Below are 21,087 nucleotides of genomic sequence, written 5' to 3'. Positions count from 1 at the left end.
CTTTACGCTCTAGCTCAAGAGGTAAATGGCATGCCTTACCGTACACCATTTTGTACGGAGACATGCCCATGGGATTCTTATAGGCAGTTCTATAAGCCCACAGTGCATCATCGAGCTTCTTAGACCAATTCTTTCTAGACCTGTTGACAGTCTTTTGCAGAATTAGTTTAATCTCTCGACCACTGGACTGAGGGTGATAGGGAGACGCAATTCTATGGTTGACATCGTACTTAGCAAGCGTTTTACGGAAAGCACCATGAATGAAATGTGAACCACCGTCGGTCATTAGATATCTAGGGACTCCAAATCTAGGGAAAATAACTTCTTTAAGCATCCTGATAGAAGTGTTGTGATCAACACTACTAGTGGGGATAGCTTCTACCCACTTAGTGACATAATCAACAGCAACTAGGATATGAGTATACCCGTTGGATTTCGGAAAAGGTCCCATATAATCAAAGCCCCAGACATCAAATGGTTCAATGACAAGTGAATAGTTCATAGGCATTTCCTGACGTTTACCGATATTACCTAATCTTTGACATTCGTCGCAAGACAAGACAAACTTACGGGCATCCTTGAAGAGAGTGGGCCAATAGAAACCTGATTGCAATACCTTGTGTGCAGTTCTATCTCCCGCATGGTGTCCTCCGTAGGCCTCGGAGTGACACTTCTGTAGGATCTGTCCCTGTTCATGTTCAGGTACACAACATCTAATAACACCATCTACTCCTTCCTTATAAAGGTGGGGATCATCCCAGAAGTAATGTCTCAAGTCAAAGAAGAATTTCTTCTTTTGCTGGTATGTGAAACTAGGTGGTATATATTTGGCAACGATATAGTTTGCATAATCAGCATACCACGGTGCACTACGTGAAGTATTGATGGCATTCAATTGCTCATCAGGAAAGCTATCATCAATAGGTTGTGGGTCATCAAAAACGTTCTCCAACCTAGACAAGTTATCCGCTACGAGGTTATCAACACCCTTCCTGTCGACAACGTGCAAATCAAACTCTTGTAGCAAGAGAACCCATCTGATAAGTCTAGGTTTAGCGCCTTTCTTTTCCATGAGGTACTTAATAGCAGCATGATCAGTGTGAATAGTGACTTTGGAATCAACTATGTAAGACCTGAACTTTTCACATGCAAACACGACTGCTAAAAATTCCTTTTCCGTAGTAGCATAGTTTCTTTGGGCACTGCCTAGAGTTTTACTAGCATAGTGAATAACGTTCAACTTCTTATCAACTCTTTGCCCTAGGACAGCACCAATAGCATAATCACTAGCATCACACATGATCTCAAAAGGTAATTTCCAATCAGGTGGTTGAACAATAGGTGCAGTTATCAAGGCCTTCTTAAGTATTTCGAAGGCTTCCTCACAATCATCGTGAAAAACAAAAGGAATATCCTTTTGCAAGAGATTGGTAAGAGGCCTAAAAATCTTAGAGAAGTCTTTAATGAACCTCCTATAGAAACCACCATGACCAAGGAAACTTCTTATACCTTTGATATCTGTGAGGTATGGCATTTTCTGGATTGCATCAACCTTAGCCTTATCGACTTCAATACCTCTTTTAGAAATTTTATGTCCTAATACGATGCCTTCATTAACCATAAAGTGGCACTTCTCCCAATTCAAGACAAGATTGGTATCTTTACATCTCTGCAAGACTCGATCAAGGTTGCTGAGGCAATCATCAAAAGAAGACCAGTAAATGGAGAAGTCATCCATGAAAACCTCGACAATCTTTTCACAAAAGTCATAGAATATAGCCATCATACATCTTTGAAAGGTGGCAGGTGCATTACATAAGCCAAAAGGCATACGTCTATAAGCAAAGGTACCGCAAGGGCAGGTGAAAGTGGTTTTCTCCTGATCAGATTGTGCAACAGGTATTTGGGAGAAACCAGAATAACCATCTAGAAAGAAGAAGTGTGTGTGTTTAGATAGTCTTTCTAGCATTTTTTCAATAAAAGTCAAAGGGTAATGATCTTTCCTAGTGGCCTTATTCAATTTCCTAAAATCGATCACCACCCTATAGCCAGTAATAATCCTATGTGGGATCAATTCATCCTTATCATTAGGGACAATGGTAATACCTCCCTTCTTAGGGATGCAATGCACCGGACTCACCCAATCACTATGAGCAACAGGATAGATAATACCTGCTTCCAGGAGCTTTAGTATTTCTTTTCTTACTACCTCTTTCATCTTAGGATTTAATCTCCGTTGATGATCAGCAACTGGTTTGGAATCAGGATCGGTTTTAATCTTGTGCTGGCATAGAGTGGGACTAATGCCCTTAAGATCATCAAGAGTATATCCAATAGCAGCACGGTGCTTCCTCGGAGTTTTTAGTAACTTATTTTCTTCATGCTCTGAGAGGCTAGCACTAATAATAACAGGATATATCTCTTTTTCATCAAGATAAGCATACTTAAGAGTATCTTCAACTCTTTAAGCTCAAATACAGGATCACCCTTTGGTGGGGGTGGATCTCCAAGCAGTTCAACAGGCAAATTATTCTTAAGGATAGGATATTGTTCTAAGACAACTCTATCTATCTCATCCCTTTCATCCATATGCATATCATTTTCATGCTCAAGCAAGTATTGCTCTAAGGGATCAGTAGGAGGCACGGCAATAGAAGCTAAGGCAATAGTTTCATCCTTACTAGGCAACTCTTTTCATGAGGTTGTCTACCAAACTTGGAGAAATTGAACTCGTGTGACACACCTTCAAAGCCAACAGTGACAGTTTGCTTCTCACAGTCAATATGAGCAGCGACGGTATTGAGGAAGGGTCTGCCAAATATGATGGGACAAAAGCTATCTTGGGTGGTAGCAAGAACGAGGAAATCAGCAGGATACTTGGTTTTACCACACAAGACTTCAACATCCCTAACAATTCCCATAGGGAAGATAGTATCTCTATTGGCAAGCTGAATAGTGACATCAACAGGTTCTATCTCAACAGGTGCAATTTCGTCTTTGATTTCATCATATAAGGATTGAGGTATTGCACTAACACTAGCACCCACATCACATAAACCATGATAACAATGATCTCCTATCTTAACAGAAACAACAGGCGTGCCAACAACAGGCCTATGTTTGTCTCTAGCGTGTGGTTTAGCAATTCTAGCAGCATCTTCACAGAAGTGAATATCATGGACATCAACATTGTCGGACAGGAGATCTTTGATAATAGCAATGCTAGGTTCAACTCTAATTTGCTCAGGGGGTGTAGGTGTTCTAATGTAGCCTCTACATATCACAGTTGAAGCTTTAGAATGATCCTTTATCCTAACAGGGAAAGGTGGTTTCTCAATGCAAGCACTAGGAACAATAGGATCATTATAAGCAATGACTTTCTCTTCAACTTGATTGGGATTAACTACATTGACTTCTAAAGGAGGATGATATTTAAACCACTTCTCTTTGGGGAGATCAATATGAGCAGCAAATGGTTCACACAATGAAGCTACTATCTCAGAGTCAAGTCCATACTTAGCGCTAAAATCACAAAAAGTATTTGATTCAACAAAGGATTTAACGCAATCAAACTTGAAATTCATACCTGACTTCTTACCTTCATAAAGCTCCCAATCTTCAGAGTTGCATTTAATTCTCTCAATTAAATTCCATATGAAGTCAATATCTCTCTTCATAAAAGAACCGGTACAAGAAGTGTCAAGCATGGTGCGATCATCATGAGAAAGCCGAGCATAGAAGTTCTGAATGATAATTTCTCTCGAGAGCTCATGGTTGGGGCATGAATATAACATTGATTTAAGCCTCCCCCAAGCTTGAGCGATGCTTTCTCTGTCAGGGGGCCAAAAATTATAAATATAATTCCGATCACGATGTCCTAAATGCATAGGATAAAACTTTTGATGAAATTCTAATTTCAACCGATTGTAGTTCCATGATCCAGTATCATCACATAGCCTATAACATGTCAACACCTTATCCCTCAAATATAAGGGAAAGACCTTCTTCTTGACGTCATCCTCGATCAAACCTGCAAGCTTAAATAAACCACAAACTTCATCTACATAGATTATATGCAAGTCTGGATGTGTTGTTCCATCTCCTGTAAAAGGATTAGCCAGCAGTTTCTCAAGCATACCCGAAGGAAATTCAAAGCAAATATTTTCAGTAGGTGCAACAGGTTGAGGAGCAACTCTTTGTGCTTCCGTTCGAGGTGAATATACCCCAAACAAGCCCCTCAAAGGATTAGTTTCCATAGTGACAAGTGACAATAAATTTCAGCACACTATATGAATGTTTCCTTACCAAATTCCACTTCCAAAGGCGCTTCACCCCCCGGCAACGGTGCCAGAAAAGAGTCTTGATGACCCACAAGTATAGGGGATCTATCGAGTCCTTTCGATAAGTAAGAGTGTCGAACCCAACGAGGAGCAGAAGGATCTGACAAGTGGTTTTCAGCAAGGTAATATCTGCAAGCACTGAAATTATCGGTAACAAGTAGTTGTGTGGTGAGATGGTTCGTAGCAAGCAACAAGTAACAAAAGTAACAACGGTGGAGCAAAGTGGCCCAATCCCTTTTGTAGCAAGGGACAAGCCTCGACAAAGTCTTATAGGAGGTAAAACGCTCCCGAGGACACATGGGAATTTCTGTCAAGCTAGTTTTCATCATGTTCATATGATTCACGTTCATTACTTTGATAGTTTGATATGTGGGTGGACTGGCGCTTGGGTACTGCCCTTACTTGGACAAGCATCCCACTTATGATTAACCCCTCTCGCAAGCATCCGCAACTACGAAAGAAGAATTAAGACAAAGTCTAACCATTGCATTAAACTAGTGGATCCAAATCAGCCCCTTGCGAAGCAACGCATAAACTAGGGTTTAAGCTTCTGTCACTCTAGCAACCCATCATCTACTTACTACTTCCCAATGCCTTCCTCTAGGCCCAAATAATGGTGAAGTGTTATGTAGTCGACGTTCACATAACACCACTAGAGGAAAAACAACATACAACACATCAAAATATCGAACGAATACCAAATTCACATGACTACTTATAGCATGACTTATCCCATGTCCTCATGAACAAAAGTAACTACTCACAAAGCATAATCATATTCATGACCAGAGAGGTAATGAGTAGCATCAAAGATCTGAACATAAACTCTTCCACCAAGTAATCCAACTAGCATCAACTACAAAGAGTAATTAACACTACTAGCAACCTTACAAGTACCAATCGGAGTCGCGAGACGGAGATTCGTTACAAGAGATGAACTAGGGTTTGGAGATGAGATGGTGCTGATGAAGATGTTGATGATGATGAGTCCCCTCCGACGAGAGGAGTGTTAGTGATGACGATGGCGACGATTTCCCCCTCCGGGAGGGAAGTTTCCCCGGCAGGATCGTCCTGCCGGAGCTCTAGATTGGTTCTGCTCAAGTTCCGCCTCGTGGCGGCGGCGAATCCTCCGAAAAGCCTCCTCCTGATTTTTTTTCCAGACCGAAACCCTTCTTGTAGCAAAAGGGGGAGCCAGAGGGCCAGCTGGGAGCCCACAAGCCCCCTAGGCGTGGCCAGGGGGTGGCCGCGCCTAGCAGGCTTGTGGCCCCCTGCTGGCGCCCCTCCGGTACTTCTTCGACCCAGTATTTTTTATAAATCCCAAAAAAAATCCACGTTGATTTTCACGGCTTCTGGAGTTGCGCAGAATAGGCATATCAAACTTGCTCCTTGTTCAGGCCAGAATTCCAGCTGTCGGCATTCTCCCTCTTCATGTAAACATGAAAGCATGATGCAAAATGGACGTATCAATCGCGTTCGTGTCCAACATGTTCATGAACTCGGTTGTTGCATTGTTTGAACCACCGCTATAGCGAACAATAACAAGTCACGAGCTATCGAGACTAATGGCGAAAAATGAAAATGAATCGCCAAGACCGAAGAGTCATACCTTCCGGCCATTTAGTCAAACACCTCGGGCGCGGGGGGGCGACATCGTTCAACGGAATCGCCAGAGCACCTCCTTGCGGGGGGGTGAAGTCATAGGTTGAATAAGGTGGCTTCCTTGTAGCCGGAACCTTCCTCCGCTTAACACCCGCGGCCTTGTCGGCCTTCTCCGCCGCCGGGCAGGATCGCACTGCGGCGTTGGCGCCCGGAGCGCGGGCCGTCACGGCGGGGGCAGCCGGATTCCCGCCCTGCACGACCACGTTGCCCTGCCTCTTTCGGGAAGGCGCAGCGTGTGCTTTGGCAACGGCGGCGGGGTCAACATGGCCGGCGACGAGATCCGCCCGAGGGGAAGGAGCATGCGCGACCTCGACGGTGACGGGGGACAGCATGGGGTCCTCCATGGCATCGAGGAACGGCCGGAGAGGAGGGACCAGAGCTTGCGGAGGAGGGGCAATGGTGGCGGAGGGAGCGGGGAAAGGGCGCACGGAAATGTCCCTCCCGCCAAATCTCGCGTCGGATAGGGGTTCAGCTCGGGTCGGCCTCCCAGCCCATGAAGATAGAGGTTGTGGGAGAAGATTTGCCGCGCCCCGCAAAATATTGTGCGGGCCGGGGAGGGATGCGGGGTCTGATCGTGCGGATTTTCCGGCCCCGACCCGCAATTTGGCGGTTATTTTGTGGGTCGGGCGGGATGCGGGGTCTGCTAGAGTTGCTCTAAGACAGACATGTCTAAAGATTATGAAAGGTTTCATGACATTCCTCCCTTCAGAGTCAAGGCTGACCCAAGCACACTGTTGAACGATGAAGATTATCCATGGTTACGGCGCAATAAGCAAAAGACACAAGCGAAGAAAAAGTGAAGAAATGAAATCCCTTTATAACAGATGAGTTTTCGTATGAAACCCTGATACTTCGAAAGAGATTGTCCGATTTGTACACAAAGTGCATCCAGTTTTTATCGTAACCCTCTCAACTTTTTAGCACATGCTATCTGGGTGAAATGATGATACCATGCCAACTCTCAACCTTTTCAGTGAAAGAATGAACTAGAAAACTTTTATGGAACTCTAATAGAAAAGAAAATGAACTAAAAATAATCAATTAAAATATTCTGTTACGATCAACTAAAATAAAACTATAATATTCTTCAATAGCAAAAAGAATCAACTAAAAAGCTTTTATAAAACTCAAATAGCAAAAAGAATCAACTAAAAAGCTTTTATAAACCTCTAGTATTTTTGACAATAAATTATATAAAATTTATGCAACTAAAATTATCAAAGTATTTTTTGTTCAAAACATTAATAGCAAAAACAATTTTCATATAGTATTTTTTGTTAGAAACTTTAATAGCAAACTGAGATAACAAAATATGTTTTTGATTAAAACACCCATTTAAAATAACCTAAAATTTACCAAATTGAATATAAGGATAAAATACACTAATATAAAACAGCAGGAAAAATAATCACTCAAAAATCTATTCTTAAAGTAAAGTCATTCACAAACTAGTGATTCACATAAATTTTAAAGAATTCAAATTATCAAAGTATTTATTTATTAAAAAATGGACTAAAAATAATGAACTAAAAAGAATCAATTAAAACATTAATAAAAAGAATGAACTAAAAAGAATAAAATAAATATGAACTAAAAAGTTTTCATAAAATCAAAAAAATTGCCCACCTACTAGGCAACCATGACCTTCATACGACTAGAAACCCATTTGTAAATGGGACAGGATGAAGGCCTGCGGGCCCAGTAGGCCGAACAAGGCGTCAGATAAGCAAGTATTGCCTGCAATAGAGAGAAGCTCGAAGTGGCAATGGCAGCGAAGCTTATAAACAACTCCGAGCCCCCTCGACTAGCGAGGTGGGACTAAAAAATTGGTCGCGGGAGCACCACCCTTTAGTCCCGGTTGGGGGCACCAACTGAGACCAGTACCCCCCTTTAGTCCCGGTTGGAGCCACCAACCGGGACCAATACCCCCCTTTAGTCCCGATTTGCCTCACCAACCGGGACTAAAGGTCTTGGCTTCCCGCCCTTCCGCCTGGCAAAATTCACCTTTAGTCCCGGTTGGAGGCTCCAACCGGGACTAAAGGGGGGCCTTTAGTCCCGGTTTGCACCACCAACCGGGACAAATGCTTTATCTATATAAGCTTGTCTTTTCAGATTTCAGTTTCAGTTTCCCCCCGATGACACCGAGCACATTGTCACCGCCGGGCTGCCCGAGCTCGTCGTCACCCCCGTCGCCTCGCCTCGCCCTCGCCCTCGCCCCGTCGCCTCGCCCACGCCTCATCGCCCCGTCGCCTCGCCCTCGCCGTCGACGTTGTCCCATCGCCTCGCCCTCACCGCCGCCCCGTCGCCTCGTCTCGCTGTCGACGCCCCCGGTGAGTACGTACACACAACTTTTAGGAATTTTAGGAATTATGGTCTCTCACGGAGGGAGTATACAGCTTTGTTTGTTTGTTTTATGAATTTTAGGAATTTTTGAGAATTTTACAAATTTTGGAAATTTTTGAGAATTTTAGGAATTTTCACCTCTAAGTATAGAAGTATACTTAGGAACAGAGGGAGTAGTACATAGGTTGTTAAGTATAGAAGTAATTTGTACCCTATGTAAATGTAAGTAACGAAACTGTTATGTTTACATTGATACTTAAACGAAAACCACAAACCCATGTAGATGTAAGTATATAAGTAATTTGTACCCTATGTATTTGTATAAAGCGAACTTTGAACGAAAACGATAACAATTAAAATTGTATTGGACTTTTGCTTGCATTTGAAATGTTATGTTTACATTGATACTTAGATATACTTTGATACTTAGATATAATAGTTCAATGTACGTACTTTCGGCCTCTTTGCATTACATCTTCAGCCATTGCAATTCAAAAAGATATCTTTAAATAGTAGGACTTTAAATAGTTGTCAAAATTGTTCGCGACATCGACGATGCCTGACACGCATCCTCGTCGTCGACTCGGTGCCGACCACCTTCTTGAGAGGCGCCAACATGTGCGGGACTGGGCTCCGCTGGGCTGGCACTGGGAGGTGCTACCTTCTGGGGCGCGCATCTTGGTGAGGAATCAGGCTCCCGTCGTTGACCCGGAGCTTCTTTGATGGCGGTCGCGTGGGCCACTTTTGGTGCGGAGGCAGCCGGCCCCCGAGGAGGAGGTACTTCGTCGTGTGAGGGAGGAGGACGAGCACGTCTGTCGCTACTTGGTTGCGTTGGACGCTAGGTTCTCCAATATCTGGCAGGTTCTTCAGGGATCTCACCCGAGCTATGATCATGTTATGGTTCCTTCTCTGTGGGTTTCCACCGCCCGCGCCTCAGTACAACAGCAGCTCTTTGGGTAATCAGTTTGAGATGTATATTTGAGACTATATTCGATAAAATTCGAGATGTATTAAGTTGATTATTGGTTGTAACTGAAAGATAACCTTTTTGCCTCTTGAGATCTATTGCATTATATATCATAACGTACATCTATGAACTATTCAACAATTTTTGTGCATGTTTAAAACATAGAAGTTTGTGTAATTCAGTTATTCATACAAGAAGCTGAAATATTTGCAGAAGCTATGGATCAAAGAGACTTGGAACAAGAACAGTTGTTGGAGGAGATAATCCACACCGGAGGTGATGTCTTGTCGTATCTCAACGACATCGATGGTCTGGAAGGAGAGAATGATAGCTCGGGTGATCGAACAATGGAGGATGAAGGACATGATCATGATGGCTCCGGTGACCCAATGTTGGAGGAAGAAGGAGACCATGATGATGACTCCATTGACCGAACGGAGAAGGGAGCTGTTGCAAAGTCCGACGAGGTATATATATTACTTAAGCATGTGCTAACTATCTAATTGATGCATTAATTGTTTTGGTGTGTGCATATATTAACTCTTCTTTCTTATTTTATAGCCCTCCGGATCGAGCCAAACTTCGGTAACGAGACGAGGCCCGAAGAGAAGGTTGTGCAAGGATGAAAGGTTCACGATCACAGCACTCGCGGACGATGGCCTACCGATTCTACCCAAGCGGACCAAGGACACATTTTCTGCTCAGTGCAGAGCTATTGTTAGGGACAACATCCCGATCAGCATCAAGCAATGGAATAAGCCTAAGGGCGACGACATCCCTGAAGGTGATTATGTCACCGATAGACAGAAAGATGATCTTTGGACCGAGCTGAAGGCAAACTTCACCCTACCGCCGGAGGAGGATCCGAATAGGCCAGTTATAGAGCCACTGGTCAAGGCGTGTGCTCTTAAGAAGATGGCAGATCTATTCAGGAGGTGGAAGAAGGAGTTGAAATCAAATTTTGTCGACAAAGGGAAGACTCCAGAATTCACCGGCCGATTTGAGAAGATAAGAGACCACTGGCCCGCATTTGTGGCCTACAAGACATCGGACAAGAGTAAGAAAATGTCAGAGACAAACAAGAACAATGTTGCAAAGAAGCAGTATCACCATCACACGGGGTGAGGTGGCTACCTCAAAGCCCGGCCGTTCTGGGACAAAGCTGAGAATGACCTGATTGCTAAAGGGGTCAAACCACAGACATTGAACTGGCCAGACCGTTCAAGGACTTGGTTCTTCGGGGTTGGGGGAACTTTGGACCCTAAAACAGGGAAGTGACGTTGGACGGACAAGCAACTTGCAATACCCATCAACAAGCTTCGAAAGTATATCACTACAACGCAGGAAGGGACGTTCATTCCCGACAGAGAGAAGGACGAGCTGACTGAGGCCCTAGGCAATGTTGAGCACCCTGGACGAACACCAGGCTCTGTTCCGTGGAAGGTTGGGTTTCCCGGCGCAGACGGTTACAGAAGTCGGGAGAGAAATAGGAAAGTGGAGCTGAGCGACATGCAGAAGATCGATGCAAGACTACAAAAGCTAGAGGAACTTGAGAGCCAGCGAGCTGCCGGCCAACCATCTCAGCGGCACGAAGCTACCGCATAAGGTACCCCGCCATCTCAGTGGAGAAGCAGCGTGGCTTCCACGGAGCCCGTTCAGCCTGACTTCACGGCTCCTAGCTACCCCGTGGATACTATCACGGAGGCTCAACATTGCGAGCTTATGACGAAATGCCGGAACCTCACTTTCAAGGTGGTTGTCGGCTCTGTTGCACCTCGTCAACCCAACGGAACTTTTCGCTGCCTTCCAATTCCACATGGCTATGCTATTGTGATGGTGGATGAAGTAATGGAGGGATTTGAGAAGCTCGAGCTTGACCACCCTACAGGTGAATTGGAGAATCAGTTGGTTCGTGCTGTGAGGAGTACATGTCTATGGCACAAGGAGTACATCAAGCTTCCAAACTGGACGCCTCCGCCTCCTCCTCCTCCTCCTCCTCTGGCGAGTCAGGGCACTCTGCCTCCTCCTCCTCCTCCAGCGAGTCAAGGCACTCCGCCTCCTCCTCCTCCTCCTCCGGCGAGTGATCAAAGCACTCCGCCTCCTTCTCCGGCTCCTCCGACGCGTGAGGGCACTCCGCCTCCTCCTTCGCCTACTCCGGCGCGTCAGAGCAGTCTGCCTCCTCCTTCGCCTCGTCCGCAACGATGGAAGACAGACGTCGCCGCTCCGGCTCCTCCGGCGCATCAGAGCAGTCCGCCTCCTCCTCCGTCGTGTGAGCAACGACGGAAGAAAGGCGCCGCCGCTCCAGCGCCTAGCAATACAAGCAGAGGCGGGAAATACGGTCCATCTCTCAAGCCTCTAGAAAAGCTACCATATGAGAGGACCACGCAGGAAAACAAGGACATATGTCGTGCCCAATTGAGGGACCATTTTGCAAACAAAACTCCACCTCCGAAGGAGAAGCTAGATCCGATGAAAGTGGAGGGCACTATCAATGCCCTGAACCGACCACGACCGCCTCCACTAGATTTCAACTATGACCGCATTATTAAAAAGAAATATGCAACAGCGCGGCGATCGGGAAGTACTTCCACTGAAGCAAGGTTAGCAGAACGAATAAGTGGGAAAACAATTTCCCGGCTCGGCGAACAGGAGAAGCAATCGTGCCCCCCATTCAAGGTGTCTAGTGATATCGTCGCTAATCCTCCGGGGATGGTGCCCGGTACCAATCCTGGTGATTACTTGGGGGATGATGTAATTTTTCAAACGTCTGAGGTAACATAACAATATAAATACGTGCACGGGAAGCCTCTCGTCCCCCCTGATCATCCTCCTGTAACAACGATGATGCACAAATTGCATGAGTGGTACATGAAAACCTGCAGGGAGTCTGGGAGAGACACTATGTATGTGGCAGTGAAACCCGAGCACGAATTCATTGGACTTCCTATGATGCCTATTGAATTTGTGAAGTTATTTCAGTTATACAATCAACTGGCCCTCGACAAACAACTCATGACTTCCTACTGTCTATAAGTATTACTTCTATAGTTAAGTCTCTAGCTCAGCTCGTCCATTGCATGTATATATAATTATCCTCACTATATTATGCAGATTGAAGATCATCGAATTCAAAAAAGCAGGAATCTTCGACGTTGGGTTCATTAGCCGAGATGCCGTAAATGAATGGATGGTACGACACTCAACCAAAGAGACCGGGGAGAACTTGCTAAAGTCATTACTTATACATCAAAACAAAAAGGAAATACTCCTTCTTTACAACTTCAAGTGAATGTTGTTGTCTTCTTTGTATACTCGGTTTCGCTTACTCGAGGTTAAGTAATGTAATTGATGAGTTATATATACGTGGACAATTTCCACTTTATTGTGCTATCCATTAAGCTTGGCGGGGCATTAGTAACTGTCTTAGACTCGAGACGTAAAAATCCCGAAGATTATGCGGACATGACTGCAATGCTCAAGAAGTAAGTTTAGTCAATACCGGGACCATATCGGCATGCAACTTTCGTTAATTTCCTGATATCAAGTAATCATTTTCTTTGTCTGGCAGGGTTTGGAAGAAGTTCACCAAAATGGCTCCCGGTCTAAACAAAGAGTTGCGATTTACGCACCCCAACGCATCTCTAATTGATTCAAATTTTCATCAATATATCATTATCATGCTTGCTTATCAATTTGATTGAACTCTGTTCTCTTAAAGTGCATGTACAAGAAAGAAGGGATTGTTTTATGTGCGTACTACGTATGTGAGTTCATTCGTCTCTCGACCTCTGAGCGGGGCTTCTCCGAGAAACAATTTCAAGTACGTAAATAATATTCACAATTTTATTTTATATATTACCATCAATTGTGTTCAGTTTTATTCATATATATGCATGTATTGACCCCCTTCTTTAAATTAGATCTGACAGATGCGGGATGAACTCCTACCACATGATCGCATACGAGCAATTCAACAGAAATTGACGGGATTATTTCTTGACCACGTCATACCTAAAGACGGAGAATACCATGTGGATTTGTGATTGGATCTTAGGTAGATGATGTTAGGGATTGTAAAAGATGGTATGTTGTATATATGTAGTAGCGTCGGATAGATATACGAAAACTTGTTATTCGACCAAGCACGGAGAAAGAGATGCCACTTCCTTCTATATGTATAATAGCTAGCGTCGACCAAGCACGAAGAAAGAGAGGACACTTCTCTCTATTAACTAGCTAACACAATATGAAACCCCTAAATTAACCCTCCAAAACCCCCAATCACCCCTTCCAAAAAAAAACTAGCTCTTGCAAGATGCTAACGTGTGGATGACTTTTGATCCCGGTTGATGTTACCAACCGGGACTAAAGACCCTCCTACCTGGGTCCCCCCACAGGCCATATGGAGACACTTCTGTCCTGGTTGGTAAGCGAACCGGGACTAAACTTTAGTCCCGATCCTTTAGTCCGGGTTCCGCCTCTGGAACCCGGAACCGGGACAAATGGACAATTTTCTAGCAGTGAGGCTTTGCTTTAGTTCGAGCTTCTCGTTTTCTACTGAGCAAAACTTTTCGAGTAAATTAAAAAGGTTCAATAATGTAGTGCACGCTTGTCTTGTAAGCATGACATAGATATGGTACATGGTACAACCTAAACCATGCTTGCTCCACTCTGTCGCTCTAGCTAGCTTCCATTGACTCTCCTGCAGTTCCTCCGAACCTCACCGTGCCCACCCGTGAGCGGCTTAATATTCCCCATGTTGATCATGGCCGCGGCAAAGCTCGTGAAGAAAGCCTTCTCGTCGCTCGCGAACCGGCCGACGATCTCCGCCGTGGGCGCGCCGGGCGCCGCGAGCAGCTCCTGGTCGGACTGGAGGAACCCGCGGTTGCCCTGGAGGTTGGTGAAGTAGTTCTTGTCGAAGGTGTCCGGAGTGGTCGGGTCGAGGTCGTTGAGCGCCGACCTGTTCCCGTGCCGCCGCGGGCATCTCCCGGCGAGCTGCGCCCGGTAGCCCACGTCCAGCGTCGGGTCCGGCATGCCCGTCTTGCTGAAGTTGTAGAGCCGGTCCGTCACGAACTGGCACCGCGCGCGGCCGAACGTGTGCGCGCCTGCAACCCACGACCCAAAGAGGATCCTGAATCAACAACGGAGCACGTCGAGTTTGAGATCGAGAAGTTTGGGTGGTTTACGTACCTGAGAGGGCGACGAGGTCGGTGTCGTCGAGGCCGACGGCGGCGAACTTGCGCTGGAGCATGGTGAGGTTGTTGCGGGGGCTCGGGAGGAGGCTGTTGGCGGCGGTGATGTTGGCCGTGGTGCCGTCGCGCCGGCCGAGCGGGACGCGCCACCGGGGGCCTCCGGACTGCATGCGCGCATGGGAACAAACACGCGTGAGCAACGAGGGGGACGTTCGTACGTCGTGCATGTGACCAGCTTGTTGGATTAAAGAGAGGCACCAAGTGAAGGGTTGGTGTCATCGATCGACAGCCGGTGCGATGTGGACTTTGCCGTATCCCCACCTCGTACTCTGTCTTTTACTACGGTTTTTTTTTTTTTTTGATATGGAACATGCCAGTCCTCTTTACAACTAGCAACATACTTCAGGCAATGATGTTGTCGATCTCTCCACGGTCTACGTACACTCTATAGCCATCGTTTGCATGCAGCTCAATTATTTTGCACCGACGGTTTCTGAATTATTGCCGCAAGCTCAGCTCGGGCATATATGAGCTAGGCTATACCTACTGCACCTTTTAGCCAGTAGCTTGCCAGTACATTGCCACATTGGCAGCAGCGCCTGGTCTGTGAACAACGATGTTGTTTTTTCTCAGTGATGAAGCCGGTGAATGTGAGCAGTGAAAAGAACGCATGCATGCTACACGTACATCGCCGGCAGATAAGCACTCGCATGCGGCATGCACGTACCAGTTCGACGGAGACCTTGGCGGCGATGGCGAGTATGTCGGCGCAGGAGACGACGCCGGGGCAGGCCTTCTCGAGCGCCGCCTTCACGTCGTCGACCACCGTGAACCCGCGCACCGAGTTGTTGTTCGGCTTGGCGTACTTCTCCGACACGATGCTCGTGCTGTTGTCCAGCAGAATCGACCCGTCGCATCCCTGGAAACAGACGCGCGCGCATAGACGGACGTGTCAAAGGCTTGGACGGGGCAGGCACGACCCAGACTAACGCCGAATGGTTTGCATGCATGGAGCATGCTGCAGCTGGTTGCTTACCTGCACGAAGCAGTCGTGGAAGTGGAGGCGCGTGAGGCTGGCGTAGATGCGCTTATCGGCCTTGTGCGCCTCCCTCAGCACCCGCCGAACGACCCCGTGCACGCCGGGGCACGACCCGTCGTAGAACTTGTCGTGCAGCTGCGCCGCGCCGCCGCGGACGCCGAGGCCGAGCGCGACGGCGATGGCCAGGAGGACGGCGCATGCACCACCGCAATGGACGCCACGAACCATTCTATTTTCTTGGTAGACCGGAAGAAGCTGCCTGCGCACACGTCGTACGTGTTCGCGCTTTGCAGGCTCACTATGTCTGTGTGTGTGTGTGCGCGCATGTGGCTCGGTAGTTCACGGGCTTTATAGCCTGGCCCGATGCTCATGGAGAGGCCCTTTGCTTGGATCCGAAGGATGGCTCAATCAATCAATTATTTGCTGTTCATGGCTCATGGGAGTCCGTCGCGGCGTCGTTTTCAGAGGGCAGTTCATGCACGCGGGGTATGCCTATGCCAACAAAGACACTTTGCTGCCCGCCCGGTTTACTATCGACGCGCCTGGATTTTAACCGGGCAATAATACGTTGCCAACGAACTTGCCTGCCTTGATTGCACTTTTGCGCTGTCGGACAGTGAATCTACAGTACACACCGGACAAGCACTGAAGATCCTGTTGAGGAGGAACTTATTGGATGCAGAGGAATGACTCCTGAGATCCTGAGGATCGGTGGTTCAGTAGTAGTAGAGCGCAGATACGCAACGCAATACTTCCTCATCATCTCGTGTGTCCTTCTTGTCAAATTAAAAGTTCAGAACCACGTAGTACTCTCGCTCTGTCTACCGGCCGGTAATCACCAACGAGATGAAGATACCTTTCAATGAACACCGGACAGCCTGAACTCCATCCTTTGCATCTGCAGATCAAATTCAGCAGCAAGATGATAACCGCCGCACGGTCTTTTGCTCCCCAAACAGAGCGCCAGTTCCACAGTACATTAGCGACGATCGGTTGATACCTACGGTTTCTGCCACATTAATTCGATCGGTGCTGTCGCCACTCGCTAATCACCGCATCATGTGCCACGCGTAACCGGAAAGTTCCTTACAGGGATGCAAGACCTGAAAGTCCTTGCAAGTTAAGGAGCCGTTGGCATTTAGTTGAACTTGCTTGTTCAAGACTTCAAGTGAACATCATTCAGGGAAGTAGGGTACGATGCAGACTTCATGCCGTTATAGATTCCATTATTCATTTTGCCCTGATAGGTTCTACCACTCACCCGTGAATCGATATGTGCTGTCCCACTGCGATGCAACTGCAGGTTTCAGAGGATCAGCCTGTTACGCTGGAGAATCCTAGGCTAGCTTGAACCCGACGAAACGGTACATATATCACACGAGAGGACAACTTTCACACCAACGTACACGCACACATCCAGCACGCACGATATGAGTCTTGACAACGTACGTACGCGAGATGGGGCATGCGCCAAGCCCGGGTGCATGCAGCATCTTCGCCGGCTAGCTAGATGCAGATTTGCTGCACCGGCCGGCTCAGTTGACGGCGCTGCATTTCTTGCGTATCTGGCCGGCGGAGCCGGTGAGGGGGGCGATGTTGCCCATCCTGACCATGGCGTCGCCGAAGTCGCAGAGGAAGCGCTGGCTGTTGTAGCTGTAGGTCTGCACGAGGGCCTTGGTGGCGGCGGCGCCGTCGGGGCTGGAGACGAGGCCCTGGTCGGAGGAGAGGAGGCCCTTCTTGGCCAGCAGGTTCTTGAAGTAGTGGTTGTCGAAGGCGTCGGCGGAGCCGGCGTCCAGAGCGGCGGTCTGGTTGCCGTCGCCGCCCCGGCACAGCTGCTGCAGGCTGGACGCCAGCGCCGGGTCCAGCGTCGGGTCCACCGAGTTGGTCGCCGAGAAGTTGGCCAGCCGGCTGCTGAAGAGCACGCACCGCGACCGCCCGATCGTGTGGGCTCCTGCATGCGGTTCATGCATGCATGGTTGGATTTGCTGGCTTTCGTTACATACTGTAGTAGTAGTAAAACAGCAATGGAATGGATTTCGTACTCAGTCTAGTATAGTACCTGATAATATGACCACGTCGGTTGTGTTAAGGCCGACGTCCTTGAACCTCTGTATGATTACGGTGATGTTGTCGAACGGGCTAGGCAGGTTGTTGTTGGCCAAGGTCTGGTTCGCCACCAGGCCGTCCCTTCTCCCCAGAAGAACATCGTAGTCAGGCCCTCCGCTCTGAGCATGCCAACGAAATTAGTAGGTAAGGTAAGTGCGCCCAACAAAGCAGTACTACTACCAGTACGGTTCTCAAACTGTTCATTCGGGTGCACGTACGTACGTTTCAACTCAATCATTTGGTAGTTTAGTTAGTTGGTTAGTAATGCATGCAGCTGGAGTGGTTGCGAAGTGTATATATATTCTAGCGAACGAGCGAAGGAAGGAAGGAACGTACAAGGAGTACGCCGTATTTAGCCGCGAGAGCGACGACGTCGGCGCAGGAGACGAGCCCCGGGCAGGCCTTCTCGAGGTCGGCCTTGATGGCGTCGATGACCTCGTACCCCCTCACCGAGTTGAGGTTCGGCGCCGCCAGCTTCTCGCTCTCCGCCCCGTCCAGCAGGATCGACCCGTCACACCCCTGCATGCATGCATGCATCATTGCATGCAGCCAACAATAACGATCTTCACTTGAGAGTCTGAGAAAGCATGCGTGCCCAGCGTGTGTGTGTTCGGGAGTCGGACGTACGTTGACGAAGCAGTCGTGGAAGTGGAGCCTAAGCAGGGAGGCGCCCATCCGTATCTCGGCCTTCATCGCGGCGGCCACGCGCGCCTGGACGATGCTGTCCAGCTTCGGGCAGCTGTCGTCGTAGAAGTCGTCGCTCAGCTGTCCCCGAGCCGCGCCGCCCAGGCACAGCAGCACCATGATCAGCAGCAAGCAGCCCGCACCATGATCTCTGAGATGCTCCATTTCTATGATGGTACAATATCCCAGCACTGCCACTGGATCAATGCCTGCACTCTGTAGTCTGCACTGCGTGCCTGTTTGATCGATCTCTCCTTGCTTACTGCAAGGTTATATAGCCACCTTAAAGCGAGGAGTGATATATACTCGCATAATTGTTGATGTCGATTCTCGTTTGACTGTTCATCCAGCAAATGGGGCGGCGTCAGCATGCATACGAGCAGGTTTTTGTTTAAATAAACCCTGAAGATCTACATGTGCGGGGTGGATTGCTGTGATTGTGCGCTTTTTACTGCGCGCATGGCTCGACTAGCTGACTAAACGTGCACCGGCCGATAATTTTTTTTGTTCTGAAAGCCAAGTGGCGCTTCTGCATACATAATGGGGCGTGCACCAACCAAATTAATTAGGTGCCGCCGCTGTGTACATTGCACGTTTCGGCGATGCACGTCAACAGTTAACCTATATGTATGGTGCATGCATCTAGCTAGCTAGCTAGCTGCGGCAACCGTACGGTGGAGCGTGACAGAGATGCGGCACGCGAGCACTGGTGTTTGTGTGTTAGGCAGGGACGTGCACTAGCAAGTGAGTGAATTATATGGGGCATCGGGCGCTAGATTGACATGGATGGATCAGATTAATTACTACTCTCTGTATTAAAGTCAAGACATTTATTCTGAACAGAGGGAATACTCGTTCCGTCTCGGTTTATAAGTCATCTTATTATGAAAATGAAATAATTCTAAAATATTTAGACGCGGTGCATTAACTTTCACCTCGTTTCTTGTTTTTGACATGAATAAACAAATCAATCAATAAGAGACGTGAGACGTGTATATTTTTAATGACTTGAGACTAACTAACATGATATGCAGTGGTCAATTTTATTGCATGTAATGATATTAATTAGCAAATGAACATTAATTTCTCTCTTTTTCATCTCCTCTTGATCGCGGTGCACAACCTAAAATAACTTATAAACCGAGACGGAGGGGGTACATTGTTTATCCGTGGCCGGCTGGAGATCTTTTGCACGCGTGAGTTAGGCTGAGCACCGTTGGACTTTCTAAATCTAGTGTGTCTCACCATGTGTTAGGCTGTCGGCGCATTGGTTGCAAGTGACTTTACTCTCATTTTATAAAATTGTCCGCCCCCTTCCCTCCCGAGGCGCTTCCGTGCGCGCCCTCGGAAGGCAACCCTAGCGCCACCACCATCGCCCCCCTCTCTTGTCGCTGTCAATGGCGTCGTCGGTCAAAGACCGTGTGGTGTAGGCGGTGGCGGGGCAGTATTCATCATGCGTTGGTGGTTGCCGTCAGGAGGCGCCTCCCCTTGCCCGACGACGTCGGGTCCTGGCCGGCCCCTGCTCCAACGCTCTTCTCCCGCGCCCTCGTGGCCCATCGGTGTTGCTTCCTCCTTCCCCTCCACCAGCGTCGCTCGGGGGAAGGGGGTCCGGTGGTCTCGGGACATGCTGGTGGTGGATCATGGCATCCCTGTCAAGATCATGCGGATGTGATGGTCGGTGGTGGCGGGGTGGCCAGTGACCTTGTGAAGGTGGTGGTGATCAACCCCAAAAACGAAAGGTTTAGGTTATATGGATTAGCATGTTCAATCCTCTAGCTCCGATAGTGGATCGGGAATGAGCCTCATCCTTGATCGCGATAACAATGAAGGAGGAAGACATCATGATCTTGTTGAAGATGACAGCATTAAGTTGTCGCCATAGGGACCATGTTGTAAGTGCCACAACGGTAGCCAGACCTTGATGTAGTGGTGTCGGAGTTATGAGCATAGCCGTTTATATCCAATTGGAGAGGCTCTAGGAACCGTCTGGCGCGGGGATCATAGGGAAGCACCAAGAGAGGACTTCGTACCAGGTAACACACGCGAAGACACAACCCATGAGGATATGGTGAAGTGTTTCGGGCTCCTCGGAGTGGAGTGTCAAGATGGCTCATGAGGCAAGCCCCGACGCCAGCTAGACGATCGACACACCGACATCGATTCATGGATGCCACCCATATGAAGAATTCACTGAAAGGGGGCTCTGGTCTTCCAAGCTAGGAACCAGAATTTAGAAGAAGCGGGGCCACAAAAGAGAGCCTTGTAGCAATAGGACACTGAGTAGACGCTGATGTTGATCCACCACCACCAGATTGGGTCAGGCTATGAAGTGAGTGGAACGTGCTGAAGTCGACGACAAAGATCCACATACTCAACGATGGCAGTCGGCCCTGACACTCCTGGATGTTGAGGATCCATGTGTGAACAATGAAGGCATGAGCAATAGTGCAGGCAGGAACGATTTTAGGGGGGACGATGGGGGGCTAGACCCCCCTAATAAATTGATTCTTCTACTATGATTATGGTTGTTGTAGCCAATTTTTTTTACTACATATGAACTTTGCCCCTTCATGAACAAACTTGCCCCCTCTATACATGAATGCTGGCTCCGTCCCTGAGTGCAGGAACGTCACGTTCTAAGAGGCACTAGTGGAAGGTTCTCAAATAAATCTAGAAAAAAAAATCCATAAATTCACATTTGTCATAGAAGATGATATTGCCAAGTTTCATCAGCTTAAAAATAGTTTAGCTTGATTA

General features: G+C 47.6%; 2 protein-coding genes across 2 annotated transcripts; both read right to left on the bottom strand.

Moving 5' to 3' along the window:
• Nucleotides 1–13,877: 13,877 nt before the first annotated feature.
• LOC123446738 (peroxidase A2-like) lies at nt 13,878–15,858 on the bottom strand. The gene is made up of 4 exons (XM_045123290.1): nt 15,538–15,858; nt 15,229–15,420; nt 14,500–14,665; nt 13,878–14,414 (listed from the first exon to the last, which is right to left on the bottom strand). Exons 1-4 carry the CDS (start codon nt 15,766–15,768, stop codon nt 13,993–13,995), a joined length of 1,011 nt encoding a protein of 336 aa, XP_044979225.1. The 5' UTR covers nt 15,769–15,858; the 3' UTR covers nt 13,878–13,992.
• An 870-nt stretch (nt 15,859–16,728) lies between these two features.
• Nucleotides 16,729–18,582, bottom strand: LOC123446737 (peroxidase N-like). The gene is made up of 4 exons (XM_045123289.1): nt 18,274–18,582; nt 17,983–18,165; nt 17,600–17,765; nt 16,729–17,491 (listed from the first exon to the last, which is right to left on the bottom strand). The coding sequence occupies exons 1-4, from the start codon at nt 18,493–18,495 to the stop codon at nt 17,076–17,078; spliced, it is 987 nt and encodes a 328-aa protein (XP_044979224.1). The 5' UTR covers nt 18,496–18,582; the 3' UTR covers nt 16,729–17,075.
• Nucleotides 18,583–21,087: the final 2,505 nt, after the last annotated feature.

Source organism: Hordeum vulgare, chromosome 4H (assembly GCF_904849725.1).
Source record: "Hordeum vulgare subsp. vulgare chromosome 4H, MorexV3_pseudomolecules_assembly, whole genome shotgun sequence".
In the NCBI taxonomy this organism is placed as follows: Eukaryota; Viridiplantae; Streptophyta; class Magnoliopsida; order Poales; family Poaceae; genus Hordeum; species Hordeum vulgare.
The sequence above is the reverse complement of the archived record's forward strand: the minus strand, read 5'-3'. Positions and strand labels throughout refer to the sequence as shown.